Below are 17,030 nucleotides of genomic sequence, written 5' to 3' on the forward strand. Positions count from 1 at the left end.
TTTGAGAGAGAGGGAGTGAATGAGTTTGAGTGGATTTGAGAGTGAATTATGTGTTATTTTTTTAAGGAATTTAAAGGTGATTATGAGTAGATTTGAAAATAAAATTTATAAAAGTTGGTGAGAAATTTGATTGATGTGATAAATAAAGAAATATGTTTAAGTATTGATTAGATTACCATTTTGCCCTTTATGTAATAAGTAATATAATTTGATATTTGTATGAGTAAATTATTTTGTTAACATTTTTTAACCACTAAAATTAAAAAAAAAAAACAAATGATGTGGGATTGGATCCAAGTGATATGAGATCATATCCCTTCTCTTAAGCCATGTCCTGGATCCGTTCTAACTTTGCTGGGATAAAATCCTTCACTCACGTCATTCTCCACTATATATGATAGGGTTATTCTTGTAAAATTACAAAATTATTATATTATTTACATGCAAATCTCTTGGTGAGGAGTGAGTGGACGGTGAATTTTCGATATCACGCACATCTGCATTTGTATTTACGTGCAAATTCCTTAAAATGAACGAAGTGCTCATCCACGAATCGATTTCTTCAAATAATAATTTCCCGATATGAACACAGCCTTAAGAAAATTTAAAAAAAAAAAGACAAAAAATAATCGTTCAAGATTTGGTTCTCCATATACCTAATTCTATCGTTATGTTATTTGAATAAAGTTTAAATTCATAGGTGAAAAAAATAGTTTTGTTAATGTATATATATATTATTGGTATTATTGGGGGGTCATTTCAAGATTCTGGTGGGTCCATCTCTATTTGGTCTTCAAAGCCAAAAACAAAAAAGAGATAAAGAAACACCAGTAATGTATGTTCTTTTAGTTACTTGCTTAGACCACAAGTAATAAATAACTTAATTAGCATAATAATAATAATAATAATAATAATAATAATAATAATAATATACAGCATATATAACACAACACAATCAACAAATGAATAATTATTGTTCTAGAAATCAACACCAATTACCCTTCTCAACAATTACGGCTGAAGGTAATGAATGCTCTATTTCTGGAAACAATCAAACATTTGCATGTGATGATCATCAACATTGCTTCTTGCTTGTAAGGTATAATGGGAACAAAGGTACATACATAAAAATATAAATTGACCTAATCTTTTTATAGCACTTCACACAATTTTTATTTTCAGCCAAATCACTACCTTTACAAATCACCAATCATGAGGGAATAATTGCTGTGAAAAGCATTAAAAGGTGTTATTATTATTAGATGAGCACAAACATATTTAATATTTTATTTTCACCACTTTATAGGGTTCATCGGGTAATTTCCCTACATGTCTCCCTCTTCCTTCTTTTTTCTGTCTCATCTTAATCAGCACACACACTATCACACACCACATTTTCAGTATATAAAGTTCTATACTCCCAATCAAACAGAATTATGACAGATTCTTAAGAGGGTTTTATCACCATATATATTTATTTGTGAATAATGTTGACGAAATATGATGCTTAAGTTAAGACCGTTGTTAAGAGTGTTAGAAATTCACATGGAAGTGTAACTTTCACATTGAATACAAATAAAAAAATTAAATTAAGTATAGAATTTCAACAATATTTTGAAGATGTTAAAATCTTTATATAGATAATTGATCTTTAACAAATATTTTAGGAATATTAAAATCTTTATATAAATACATACAAGTTTTTAATGATATCAAATATATTTAAATTCAAAAACAAAATAATTTAAATTATATATCAATTTATATAAATATAACAAAAAATGGGAGACAAAGACTCTCTGATTAAATATTATATTAAGGATAAAAATTTATAAATTTATTATTTTAAATTTTTGGATTGAAAGTGATGTTGTGAAGGACTTATGTTTCGATAATATTGTCAAAAAGTTGACTTTAAATTTAATTTAATTATTACAAAATTGATTTATAAAATGAAATTTGAACTTACTTATAACAAATATTAAATCTTTCGGGTAGTACAATAGGTTGAACAAACAATAAATCTAGTTATGATAGGTTCTAGCTCATAATTCTGATATTATATTAAGCCTGACTTAATCCTACAAAACTGATTTGTAAAATGAGATCTATATTACTTATATACTATAAACTTGTGTTATTTCTTGTCAATATAAGATCTCCAAAAAGTACTTGTCTCCTGAAAGAAAAAAGCAAAAACATAAGGTAGATAGATAGATATATAAGTATGGATTTATGATAGTAATTTGAGAAAAAAAGGAAAAAAAGTTGGAAGTGATTTGATGATTGTGGTGTGGTGGAGAGAGTGGAAAAGAATGTTAAGATGGCATAGTTATAGGTGGTGACAGGGAATGGATGTTGACCTATGAACGAAGGGGAAAAGACGAAAGAAATGGATGTGAGAGAGAAAGTGGAATATTATTGTAATGTTTTGGTTGAAATGGTATGAGCACAAGTTGAGTGTGTGATGTGTAAAAGAAGTGACTTTGTTATGGCTCTTGGTGTTGCTGTAAAAAAGAAGAGAAAATGAGCTTTAGTTTCAGATCTTTCTCTTTTGCCATCTTTAACAACAAAGGAAAACAAACAAAAACTTGTCTCATCTTGGTGTTGTAGAACTCGTAAATCGATGCATCACTTTATCCCATTAAGTACATGCAGTTCTGTGGAGCCAATCAGATAACACAGACGGTTAGAGAAGAGAGAGAGAGAGTGGAGTGGGACTCACTCATACTGCACAACTTATTTCGTTCATCGCAAATAAAAATGAAAACAAATTCGTTTGGTGAAGAAAAGTAATTTAAGAAAAGTTGCAGGATTGTCAGTTTTGAATAATGATTTTATTATTTGTTGATATTGAATTTATTTGTGGGCTAATATGTGTACGAAGTATTTTCTTCCTTATAGTTTAATGGATAAATATGGTTATAGAAACGTTAAGTTTGGATCCTATTCATAACTTCCAGAGTTATTGTTGGTTTTTAGAGCGTGAAGTTGCATCGTTTCTAAGATATTATTTATTTTGAAGTGTGGAACTCAGTTACAGTTTTGTTTTTAAAAGGTATCTGAAAGAATGAAGAGAGTAAGGAGTATTTAAACTGTATTTGACTTCAACTCCTGAAGTTAGACTTATTGGGTGTACCACGACCCATCAACATATACATCTTTGCTTTTAAATTTTAAAATTGAATAGATTTAGTCAATGACTATCTTAAATATTTTTTATGTATTAAACGACTGATATTTAAGTTATCTGTGGTATAAATAATATTATATGCGAGCTTGTTGGCGGGTTAAAAATATTTAGGATAATGGTCCTTTGATCCACTTTTTTTGACCTACTTTTAATGCACTACTCCAATCACTTTTCAATTATCTCAATTATCTATTTTGATTATATTTAGTGGTATGATGTGAAAATTTAAGGGTGACTAAAGTGGATGGTTAATAGTGAGTAAAAAATATGGATCAACATATTATTATCCAAAAATTTAATGTGGTTGGATTAAAATGATTATATATACTAATTTTTAAAATTTGACAAACAAACTATATCAAAATTTAAAACATGAACAAATTTTAATTTTGTATTAAAATTTAGAAATTAAAAAATTATTTAAGCAGTATTTTAATTATTTAGAGTTTTGTTATCTTTAAAAGATGTATCACATGATAAAAAGAGAAAAATATATTTAAATTATTTCTAATTTTAATATTTAAGTATTTAAGCGATATTTTAATTATTTAGAGTTTTATTATCTTTAATGCCGTATTTGGATCCACATGAGTACTGTCCATGCGGATAGAAAGTGAGTTGCGAACGTGTTTGTGTTTGGTTCTACTGATTTGCGTTGATTTGAGATGATGAATTTGCGCATGAGTTGCAGATTTTTGCACTCTCTAAGGTGAAAAAAATGCAAGGAAAAACAATTCATCATGTTAAAATTATTTCATTGTTCCTATGTATAAAAATTGATTTGCTTTATATGTAATCGTGATATATAAATATAATTTTATATATATATATATATATATAATAATTATATATATTAATTATATATATATATTATATAGTAATTATACATATATATTAATAATAATAATTATAATAATTACTATTATATAATAAATTATTTAAACATAAAAAATTATTTAAATTATTCTTAATCTTAATCTCTAATCTTTAAGCAGTAAGATGTGATATTATTGAATATAGGGTTAAATATGTTTTTGGTCCCTCAAGTTTCAGTGAATTTTGGAATTAGTCCCTCTTCGAAACTTGATACCAATTTAGTCTTTTATCTTTATAAATATGTGAATTTAGTCTTTATTATCAGATTTTATTAAGTTTATCTGACATTTCAAGCGCATTTCATGATAATATTTGAATTGTTTACACTATTTGACACAATTTTGCTTCAATATTAACTTAAATATTATCATAAAATGCATTTAAAATGTCAAATAAACTTAACAAAATTTGGTAAAAAGGACTAAATTCACACATTTCTAAAGATGAAGGACTTTATTGGTATCAAGTTTCGAAGAGGGAATAAAATTCACTAAAACTTAAGGGACCAAAAACATATTTAACCATTGAATATATCGGAACATTAAAAATTATTTTTATTAATTTTATAGCATTTAGATTATTCTTTTGTGTGCATTGACGTTACTATAAGAGTGATGTAAAATAAAGATGAGAAGGTTAAACCTGAAATTCAGAACATCCAAAATCATTTCTTTTCTTCTTAGCGGAGCAAGCGGGATTAAAAATTAGGATGAATGATTAATTTTTTAACATAAAAGAGTAGTTATTTTAGCATTTAAAAGCTCAATGCGAAAAAAATAATTACTTAATTTCTATTTAGATTGTAGATTGATTTGAAATGTTATAAACTCTTATTTTTAATACGAATATATATTTTTGAATTTTAATTGAACAAAATGCACACGATTAATTATATCACGTGCCATCTACCTTTATATATTTATTTTATTAAAAATAAAATAAAAACAGTTACACGGAAAGCAAATAACTTATAACATTAAATTTGGAGATAAAGGGTCAATATTCTTTAAGTTATATCTATTAAATTTTAAAGTGAATTTGATATAAATGAAAGTAAAATAATTATAAATTGTGCAAAAAGATGGTACAAATATATGAGAATAAGAAATAAAAAGATGGAAAAACAAATAAATGTCTTGCAAAATAATTTATGTACAATTATAACTTAATTGAAATTAAAAAAAAAAACTATTAAGAATAGAAATGACACTAATATTTTCTTTAGATTTAGTGATCTCTTATGTTAGGAGAAATAAATACGTGAAACTTTATATGACAAATCCTGTTTAAAATGTATTATTTGTGACGATTTGCGAAAATAGAAACAAAAAGACAAGTGTCAAAAGCACTTTCCTATTATCTATTACACTTAAACACATAATTGATTATGGATTGGTACATTTATATTTGTAAAATTCTAAATTCAATTTCATACATTAAAAAATAATTCACCTTTACCTTTTTATATTTGTATGAAAAAATTTGAAACTTATTTTAAATTCATTATTTATATACTTATATATATATATATATATATATATATATATATATATATATATATATATATATATATAATGTTACTTTCATAAACTAAAAAACGAATCTATCCCATATTTTTAGGACAAATTTAGACAGATTTATCCCTTTACCCTAACAAAAATAGAAGTACCTCTTTTTTCTATAATTTTCCATTTCTTTTTCATATCAAATAGTTTTCTTCAACTAATTTCTACCATTCTCAAATTTTCATGTACACCAAATAATAAAGATAGTTATCTAATTTTTTTGAACAACTAAAAGCATGAATGAAAGGGAGGAAAAAGTTATTTCAATCAAAGTGATTTTGAATTCAAATCTTACAAATTCAATGTAGTAAATGCATGTTTGGTATATAAGAGTACATTCAATAATAATGGTTCATTTAAAAGCAAAAACAACACATACATATTACTTATATTTTTATCGATATGCTAAACAAAATAGATTGGTAATATTTTCTAAACACATACAAAACAAAATGGTTTTCTTAGTTTACAATTAATGTGTGTTTGATTTTCAGTCTGAGAACTCAAACCTAAATCAACACACCCTTAATAATCTTTTACATTTCAATCAAACAAAGTTAGAGTTTTACATCCTTAATCTACTCTAACTTTTCACACTTAGTTTAACACATGAAAGTGAAACATGAATTTGATGAAAGAATTAAAACAATACTCTAACTTTGATGACCTATTTGATGAGAAGTTTGAAACTCCAGAAGCTTGGAGAGACTGACACACACAACTCACAAGGTTGGTGAATTTGCTAGGACAAAGTTTGTGGTACCACACTTCCACATGATGAGTTACTGAATACAAGTATTTACAAGCAGGGACAGTGATAAAGCAAGCCAAACACACTTATCAATCAGGTTTCTTCCCAGAGAAGGAGAAAAGAAAGATAGAGACACCCCAATGAAAGATAAAAATGTTGCAAGGATGAGCACACATGAGAAAAAGACCGCACCCTCTTCTTCTGCCAACTTATATATTACTTTGAAAACAAAAGCTTTGATCTTTCTTCACTGTGTCAACTTCTCCATATACTATTCTTTTTTCTCCATTCAATTCCAAACAAAGCAGAGGTATTTAAAAGTCATAACACTACCCTCTTTTCATACACACAATTCTCCATCTATAATATATATATTTATATGGACACATGCACACAATTTTTATATTCCTCAAGTTTTGTTCTTCTGAACTGAGTTTCTGATTTCAGTTTCAGCTTCAGAGAAGGTGAGAATGTTCTAAGCTTGTGAACTCAGCTTTGCATGGCGGGCCAAAGAATAGGAGAAACGGGTCTGTCTGAATCAGGACCTTCAAGTCACCAGGTTCCTTATGGAGTTCTTCATGGGATTAATACCTCAGCATCAAGCCTAATGTATTGTTCTTCAAATTTTTCTCAATCTCAGTTCTCAGTGTTATCAACACTTTGAAAATTTTTCTTACATGGAACTTCTGTTATATTGTGTTTCTTTCTTCAGTTTTGATTTCTGTTTTTTTTGTTTCTTAGGAATCAAGGGTCTGGTTTTGATTTTGGAGAGCTGGAAGAGGCTTTTGCTCTGCAAGGAATTAAGATAAGAAGTGATGAAGCCAAAGCATGTATGTTTCATCGTTTTTCTTCTTCTTCTTCTTCTTCTTATGAGCATAATCTTTGAAACTTGAATGATGTTCTGACTCCATGGCTACCTTTTCATATGATTGATGCTCATAAAAGCCTTTATTTTTGGTGATCCTCTGAGATTTTTCTTTCTGTGATTGTAGCAGCTTTATTCACAGGAAGGCCTTCAGCCACACTGGAAATGTTCCCTTCATGGCCAATGAGATTCCATCAAACCCCAAGAGTACTACTCTCTCTCTCTCTCTCCCTCTCTCTCACTTCTCCATCTTTGACCAATTCATATCCAAAAAGATGCTTAATTAAGTACTAACCAATGAAACAAAGAGACAAGTTTGAACATTTGAATGAAAATTTATGGTACACAGGGAGGTTCAAAATCAGGAGGAGAAAGCACTGATTCAGGATCAGGAGTGAACACTCTTTCAAGCAAAACTGAGCTGCAATTTGAAACAGAATCTCCCATAAGCATAAAAGCATCTTCTTCTTCAGATCATCAACATGCTTTTGATCAGCTTCAACAACAACAACAGGAGACAGCAACTGATGCATCAAGGGCAGGGACATCACAGACTCAATCAGCAGCCAAATCACAACAAGAAAAGGTTCATGAAATAACTATTGTTTGCACTGTTAATCTCTCAGTTTCTCTCTTCAGAACACTGGGAAAGTTGACCTCTTTAAAGGCAATTATTATTACCCTGTTGCTTGGTCTTTCTCTCTTTCTCTCTCTCTCCCCTCTTTCTGCACTTATCTTCTCAGCACAGATCCCAACAGCCCTCAGAAAATCAAAGAGACACAGAGTTTCTCTGATTCCTGAACGATTTTCTGATGAATGTCTGACATGAAAGTGAGAGAGAGAGAGGGAAAGATGAACGTGACAAACAAAAAAACAAAGTGAGAATCTTTTCAGTACTTATCAATCAATGTTTCTGTTTTTAACAGTGACCCACTCCCACTTCACTACTCCTCCTTAGACAAAACCTGTGCTTTCTTTCTCCCAATTTAATTGTGGTGTTACAAATCTGATTCTACAACCACACTATACACCAACACAATGGCAGATAAAGATGCTTTTTGCTACCCTTATCATGTTCATGATTGCACACCACCACAAGAGAAATTGCCTAATAAAGGCTCTTTTCATTCAGAAATGCCTCCCAAAAATTCTGTGAGCAAATCACATTCATTCATTTCATCTTGCATTCTTGTTTTAAAGCATGACATCTCTTTGTGCTTTGGTTTCACCCAACCTCAAACCTAGGATGAATTTGAGTAACGTTGACCAATTTTCTTCATTTAGTAGCCACAAATCTACAATTTTTCTGGTTTTTATTAAGTCCCTTTAAGCTAAGTGATTTAATCTATTATTCGAGTTCATCTTTTTATGACTTCTCTCTCACCTTTCAAATCCCTTAATTCTTTTTCTTTTGGGGTGCTTTTTATTCAGAGAAAAGGAGCTGGTTCCACATCAGAGAAGCCACTTGATGCAAAGGTTTTGAATATGACACACAATCACACACACACATTTACATACAGTATTAATTAATATATATTATATTTCAAGGTTGGTTATTTTTTGGATTTTTCACATGGGATTTGTGTCAAGATTTTCTTTTTTGGTGTGGATTCAGACACTGAGACGTTTAGCTCAAAACAGAGAAGCTGCAAGGAAAAGCCGTCTCAGGAAAAAGGTGTGTCCCATCAATTGATAATAACAGAAAAAAGATCATATATTATAGTAAACAAAATGTAACCTCAGACACATTCTGTAAATGTGCTGTTCCATTGCAATATTAGGCTTATGTGCAGCAACTAGAGTCAAGTAGATTAAAGCTCACACACCTTGAACAAGACCTTCAAAGAGCTCGCTCTCAGGTTCTTTTCTCTCTCTTTACACACACAATATTGCATAATGTTTTTTATTATTTATTGACTTCTGCTGATGATTATTGTTTATGTTATTAGGGAGTGTTTATGGGTTGTGGTGGTGCTGGTGGAAGTATAAGTTCTGGTGAGTTTAGCTGTTTTTTTGTTACTGGTTTTTTAAATGCAATTTCATTTTCTAATGCCTCAAATTTCATCAAAGATAGAAAAGGTTATTGTGTCATAATTTTCTGACATATCTATGATTATGGAGCTAGAAAAAAACTGGTATAAGAAGTACCTCAAAGATTTTATTGGCCTGATCTTTTGACCCTCTTTTACAGTTTCAAAAGGGGAAAATGAGGCAAAGAATTAAGAGACTCAGTAGGGAACAATTGTTACATTTACACGTAACTTCTTTTTGTGCCCTTTGAAGCCAAAAACAAAAGTCAAATTTTGATTTTGAAATGGACTATCAAAATCTAGAATCAGGTGGACAAGTCTCAGAGTTTGACCAAAATCTGTGGCCTAATTCGCGTTTGAATTCTCATTAATAAAACATAAAAATACTTATAAAATAAAAACAGTGGATCATTATTCTAAAAAGATCGTACTGTTACACATTAAAAACTGTGCAATCCTTTCTAAAGTCCTTTCTAAACATGCATGTAAAGCCTTGTTTAACTTTTCAGCGAATTATTGATCCATCATTACTGCTTTTTCCACTTTTAGTAAAAGAGCATGGTGTTCAGATAAAAAACAAAAAAGAAAACAAAACAAAAGTTTTGAACATAGAATAATAATACCTCCCTAGATAATGCAGTTAAGAATGATGATCAATCCACTGATTTTCTTTTCAGAAGATGAATGCGCTATGTCTGTTTCATTACAAACCACATTGCACTACCAAACAACCTACATTTAACTTTCTATACAAAAGTAATCATTTCTTACATTATATTCACCAAATATTTCATACATAAAACCAACATCATATGAAAAATAATCTGTTAAAAGTACTTAATCAGTTAGTTATAAGTTTCTAACTCCTAACAAGACTATTCTCCATACCATAACACAGTAGCAATATTATGCTAATATGCATATTACTGATATAAGAAAATGGAGCTGTTGCAGGAGCTGCAATGTTTGACATGGAGTATGCAAGATGGCTAGAAGATGACCACCGGCACATGGCGGAGCTCCGGACCGGGCTGCAGGCGCCGCTGTCCGACGGCGAACTAAGGGTGATTGTTGATGGATATCTGTCTCATTATGATGAGGTTTTCAGGCTGAAGGGAGTTGCTGCTAAAACCGATGTGTTTCATCTCATCAATGGCATGTGGACTTCACCAGCTGAAAGATGCTTCCTCTGGATTGGTGGTTTCAGACCATCAGAACTCATCACAGTATGTGTTCTCCATGCACTATAGTATATGTATATATGTATATATCAGTGTTCATTTTTTGAACATGAACACAGTTTAGAGAGTTCAGTAAAAACAATAATGATGTAGTATAAGAACTGTTTCTCATCATACAAGTTTTGTTTTTCTCAAAGACCCTCATAAGAGAACCCTATTTTGTTGGTAAAAATGTTAACTTTTTTTACGTATAATGAAGTTATGTGTGTTATTTTGGTCAGATGTTGATACAACAGTTGGAACCCCTTGCTGAACAGCAAATTATGGGTATATGTGCTCTCCGCCAATCTTCAGTGCAAGCAGAAGAGGCTCTCACTCAAGGCCTTGAACAGCTTCAACAGTCTCTCGTTGACACCATCGCCGGTGGCTCCGTCGCCGACGGCGTTCAACAGATGGTCGCCGCCATGAACAAGCTCGCCAACCTTGAAGGATTTGTTGGCCAGGTAAATTATAGTACAGTATATATATACATACATAATATATATATATATATATATATATATATATATATATATATATATATATATATATATATGTAGATATTAGAAAAGAAAAGAAAAGGGGTAACTTTTGAAGCAAAGATGTGATATTATTGAATTGATTGATAAATCACATTATCTAATATTATAAATAGCTAGGGCTATGTTTTTCTTATGTCTTAGGGCTAAAGTAATACTTTAATTTTTATGCACTCAATTTGGTGGGGAAGTTGACGTAAAGCCTCAGGTGACATCTGTTTCGAAATTGTTTGCATGAAAAATTTTCCATTTGACTGTAGATAGGAGAGAGAGAGAGTTCTTCTGCATACATTCATGTCAAAGTTAAATTTGAATTCATAGGTGACTTGTTTGTTCATCCCTGGATTTCTAATTTTCAAACAGCAATTGGTTTAAGAAACATGGCGAGTTTGAAATTACTGGAACATTAAATTCTTGTTGTTCTATTTGTTTTGTTGTTGTTGACTTGAATGAAACATGTCTAAGGACCACATCTCATTAATCCATGACACGTATTAATGAATTTCAAAATCTGGTTTTAGGATAATGATATCTGTATATGAATGAAGTGGTTTTAGCAACGGTTGATGAAATGTTACTTTCTGATCCATTTTGTTTCTTTTGGTCATTCATTGTTCTTCATCCTCTCTTTTGCATGTTTTGCGCCGCAATGCATATAAAAGAAAACTTGAGCTTATATCTTAGGTCACACCTTCTTCTCACTTCAACTTGATTTAACATGCCAGTAATTTTCTCTATTTTTTTTCTTTCTTTCTACCTTTTCTTATACTTGTAAAATATGCAGAAAGTCAAAGAATAAAAACTTGAAATATACTCTTTGTTTTATGAGTAATACTCCTTATATATATATACACCACTTGTCAAATTATAGACACTACACCTTTAGTTCTCTGATAAGCATCATGGAAAGGTAGACTCTATTGTCTCAAGCTACAATCTTATTAGAGAACTTATTTCAATATGATTAAATAACTTAATAATTTCCCATAATTAATTGGGTTGACTTAACTCACCCACTACATGTTAATTAGACATTAGACAGGTATTTATTAATTCAAATAATTAATTGTTTTTGGGTATTTTATAGTTTATTAACATGATCATCATTTTTGGTACTAGTATTTAAGGTGCATGATGTTTGATTTGATGTAGTTTTTTCATCTCAAAATGTTTCAATCAGAAGTTGGTTGTGGACAGTGATGGGTTGATGTTTATACATAAACCCTAGGTAGACTTATAATCATGAGTATTTTAAAAACCAAATTGACAAGTGATTCCTAATTGATTATATTAAATTCCAGTGTCATAAAACAAAAATGAGAATACACTATTTTAATTATATATATATACTTGTATTAATTAGAATGAGTCTAAATAGTTCATAAATAAGACAAGTTCATATACCCTTTGAAAGCAAAGTCTTGTTGTCCATTTGTGGATTAGCTAGGGACCCATCTTATGGGGTAGTTGGGTTTTCATTATACTATAAGTTTATCAGATAGATAGATATATAATTGATTAAACATCATACTTATAAATTTTCTTTTGACTCCATTGTTTCAGAATTCTCACCCAATTATTTTAATCAAATTTTTTTGTGTTTATATGAATTGAAGGCTGATAATTTGAGACAACAAACCCTTCACCAGTTATGTCGATTACTCACAGTTCGACAAGCTGCAAGATGTTTTGTTGTGATCGGAGAGTACTATGGTCGTTTAAGAGCCCTAAGTTCTCTTTGGGCATCAAGACCTAGAGAGTAAGATTTACACACCATATCTTATCATAATTTTCTAGTTTCATTAATTCTGAGAAAGAAAATTGATATTTTAACAACTAAATTTTGACAACTTTTTTTTACCGTCTGAAATGATATTTTTTAAATGATTTTGAAATATAGAAAATAAGAAAATGAAAAATTACTCAGAAAATATCACCTCAGTTTGTAAGAAAAAAGTGTTAAAGTTTAGTTGTTAAAAAATTATTATTTAAAAAAAAAAATTTAAAGTACTATGCACCATTGAAAACAAGATTGAATCATTCTTTTTTGATTTGGTTGAAATTACAGGAGCATGATGAGTGATGATAACTCATGTCAAACAACCACAGAACTGCAGATGGTTCAACCTTCTCAGAATCATTTCTCCAATTTCTGAAAGATAATGTAATTGAAACCTGACAAATGAATTTCTTTGAGCATGCTTTAGAAGAAAAGGAAAGGGTGTCACCACCATCATCATCATGAAGAATTAATTATAATATTTTTTTGTTTTTCTCTTTTCAATCTTCTGCTCCTGTGTCTCTATGTTTTTTCTGTAATTAAATGGAATCTGAGTTTTAAGTGAATGATGAGGAGGCTTCTACTTTAGCTAAAAGAGTATATATAAAAGTTTCATCATAAATAAATCTACATAAATTGATGCTATACTTTTAATTTTCTTTCACACACACCATATTTTATATTAATTAATGGCTTAGAACTTGGAAATATAAGGTGGCAGAAAGTTGGTGGAAGAGAGTTGCATTTGTATAGTAGTGGTTTTGGTTGCAAGTGGAGAATCCTATATATATAATATTTAATGCAGAGGAGACAAATGATAAAAGAAGAGGTTTTTTTATATTTATATATAAAAATTAAGAAGGTTGTTGTATGGTTTTGGTAGTTATTCCACAATTTGCATAGGATTGTGTCTCTTCGTTTATTTGAAGTGGTTTGGTTACATACAATACAAAATACAAAATAAAATTTATATGTTAATTTATTTTAAAATAAAATCAAAGAAGGAATAAAGCTTTTGTGTTTTGGGGGGCATATGTGTTTATATATATATATATATATATATATATATATATATATATATATATATATATATATATATATATATATATATATATATATATATATATAAAACATGGAAATGATTTTTTTATTATCATTATAATGCAGCAGGATACAAAGAATAAAAAGTATTCAAAATATACTAAATTAAACTTATAATATTTGATTGGGGAAAGGTTCACGGACATTGGATTTCATCAATTCAGCTCAATGCAATGACTCTTAATTAATCTCAATATGAAAATATTAATCTCTTAATTAATTTACACAATATTTGCTTTAAAAATAGATGTTTAATTGACAAAGAGATAATGATCTATGTATAGAATCAAACCTCTAAGTTGTTCAAATTTTAGCTAAGTTATAAAGCATTTTACAATGTTTAGATACAACTAAAAGTATAGATTATCAACCATGCAATATTAAGTGCAAAGAAAGGACACAAAAGAAGCATGAAAGATATTTATATTACAAAGATAACATTTCATCTAGAGAAAATTAACTATATCCAACCTTGAAGAAGTTAGTTACTCCTAAACATGTGAAGCACAAAAAAAGACAAGAAGGAACAGTGAGACTGAAGTGAAAGTAGTTCTAGAGCTCCTCCTTAAATCTTTGCCCTTCCTCTCATCTTTGGTTTGGTTTTCCTCCCAAAAACTCATTTTTGTTCAGAGCTCAACTTCTAAACAAACATTTTTTTAATCAAAACAAGCTTTCTTGATTGACTGAGCAAATGGTTTTCTCGTTGGACGAATGAACTGATTCTCGTTGGGCAAATACAAGACTAGTTTTTTTCTTGTATAGGATAATATACATAATTGTGAAAATATATAGGAAGACGAAAATGATCTTGATAGTTAAAGCTATATGCTAAATTTGTTAGATTTGTATGATGAACTAGTTTTTTCTATGTAAAAGGATTAAAGCACCTCAAATGCTTTGTCATTAACATATCTTTTATTTGCTAATAAAAAAAGAAGAAAAAGACTAGCAAGACAAACATGGGACTAGCATGAAACAATTCTCATTAGGCATGAGAAGTGCTAATGAAGCAAGAAGATCTTGAAAATACTTTATTAAATTAATGCCTTTATTGGTAGTGACACTTCTCTTATGTGAATGTCTTACTAGTGTTTAGAAAGAAGAGTGGGGAAAGAACGAAAACAATGAGTAGGAAGGAGAGAACGAAAACAAAATAGAAGAGAAAATAGAATAAACTTTATCAAAATTGTAGTTTTTTTAATTATTTAATTATTTAATTGTATATATTTGTTGAGGTTTGAAATAAACCTAAACTATTTTGCAGACGTCTATAAATAAACCTTCAGCACTTAATAAACCTCTGTTACTCAAATTTTGTACTGAAGTTACATTATCGTCTAGTAAATAACCTCTGTTAAACACAATATTTTTAGGTTAAATCATTGCAGGTCCTCATTTTTGTAACACGAAATCTTAAGTAGGTTCTTTTATTTTATTGACTTAATTGGGTCTTTATTTTAAAAATTTTGTTATAATTAGGTCATTTACGTTAATAATAAACTAATAGTATTAATTATGTGTCACGTATCAACACGTGATTTTTTTTAATTTACGGTAGTGTTAACTCATTCTGTTGCATATACATATATTGAACTGCTGTTTAAGGTCTTACAAATATCAAACTAGACACTAAATTTGTTGTACCTTTGACATACGAAGCATATATTAAAAATCTCACAACTACCATAAATATAAAGTCATCATTTGGTAAGGGTTTGAGAGCATCCCAAAAGTCTGCAATGGTGTGATTAAAATGCATGAGAATGCAGAGAAGTAAATAAGAGTGAAGAGTGCATGTGTTAATAATCTTCTTTTACAGAGGAAGTTTTATCGGAGAGATACAAACATCAATGAGATATGAGCTCAACCATATAAGACATTGACACCATTCTCAATCCAAAACCTTAAGACAATAGATTATGGATCTTCATCCTTATATATGGTGTTCAACTTTTTCAATTTTATCGATGTGAAATTTTAAACTCGTACTTAGGATTTCGAACGCATACACACTCTATCATTATAACTTGAATCGTAGACATAAACTTTGGGTTCTGACACATTTGTTCCCGATCTTAGAGTCTCAAAATTAATCAGCAGCAGCAACCAAGTCACTGCTTCTGGTATTGAGGTTGAGTGGAAAGGGACTAAACATAACACATTAATTACGTGCATGCTCATAGTACTTCATGCACCACTGTACCTGCACATGCATATCACTCATTTGTCTATGCATTAACCTGAACTCCTGTTCATCATTTAATCTTCCACCATAAGCTCTAATAATACCAATTTTCTTCCCTATATTTCTAATAATTATTTCATATTTTTATTCACTTAAACTTTGATCCAAGAATGTGATATCTATATGTTTTTTTTTCGTGTAATCTCTTTCGTTCGAAAATAAATGATCTAGAAGTTCAGCTTCATTTTGTTGTTTTCCATGTAGGAGGTTGACTGTGCCTAGAAAAATGTAAAGATTTTACATTAAATTAAAAATAAATTGTGAAAAAGTATTAAATAATTACCATAAATATTAAGATAAAAAATATTATTTTAAAAGATAAAGCAATTAGTGTTGCTGTAAGACATAATTAGTACTATGTTGTTGCACTACAAACAGTTAAGCCTACTTTAACCTAAAAGGGATTTGATCTATTTAGTGGATGACCACATGGATAAATGTAAAAGGAAACAAAATTCTGATTTCTCTAATTTAATCAATTTAAAAAAAAATGTACATGTATTTTGAATATTTAAAAAAAAAATGTTATCGTACATCATTTTAGTCGTTTCAAACATGATTGTTTTTGAAAAAATATACTTGTAAGCTCAAATCAAGTTACATAGTCAATAAGTATTCAATAAGGTTTGAATGTTGTATATTAATATTTTATTTGTATTTATTTTATGTGAAGTTGTTAATTATAAACACTTATTAGAACACAGAAGAAAAATCTCTTTACTTAAGAATTTTAATGACAACTTTTCAATATATTTTATTACTAATTAAAATATATTGAGTGTTTTGCAATGGTGGGGTCATTTCAATGCTCAAGTTTTGCGTATATTGAATTCAAAAGTTAATTAAGGAATAGAATGAATGCATC

General features: G+C 29.4%; 1 protein-coding gene across 4 annotated transcripts; it reads left to right on the forward strand.

Annotated features, from left to right (window-relative positions):
• Positions 1-6,461: 6,461 nt before the first annotated feature.
• LOC114170492 (transcription factor TGA9-like) lies at positions 6,462-13,414 on the forward strand. 4 transcript variants are annotated; one of them, XM_028055979.1, is made up of 13 exons: positions 6,462-6,695; positions 6,833-6,994; positions 7,127-7,215; positions 7,378-7,457; positions 7,600-7,836; positions 8,682-8,726; positions 8,866-8,925; positions 9,032-9,109; positions 9,200-9,245; positions 10,235-10,506; positions 10,743-10,964; positions 12,656-12,798; positions 13,108-13,414. In XM_028055979.1, the coding sequence occupies exons 2-13, from the start codon at positions 6,885-6,887 to the stop codon at positions 13,193-13,195; spliced, it is 1,470 nt and encodes a 489-aa protein (XP_027911780.1). In that variant the 5' UTR covers positions 6,462-6,695; positions 6,833-6,884; the 3' UTR covers positions 13,196-13,414. The 4 variants fall into 4 exon arrangements, with proteins under 4 accessions (XP_027911780.1, XP_027911782.1, XP_027911781.1 ...); XM_028055981.1 differs by having other exon boundaries at positions 7,381-7,457; XM_028055980.1 differs by lacking the exon at positions 6,462-6,695 and having other exon boundaries at positions 6,736-6,994.
• The last annotated feature ends 3,616 nt before the right edge of the window (positions 13,415-17,030 follow it).

This window comes from Vigna unguiculata, chromosome 11 (genome assembly GCF_004118075.2).
Source record: "Vigna unguiculata cultivar IT97K-499-35 chromosome 11, ASM411807v1, whole genome shotgun sequence".
In the NCBI taxonomy this organism is placed as follows: Eukaryota; Viridiplantae; Streptophyta; class Magnoliopsida; order Fabales; family Fabaceae; genus Vigna; species Vigna unguiculata.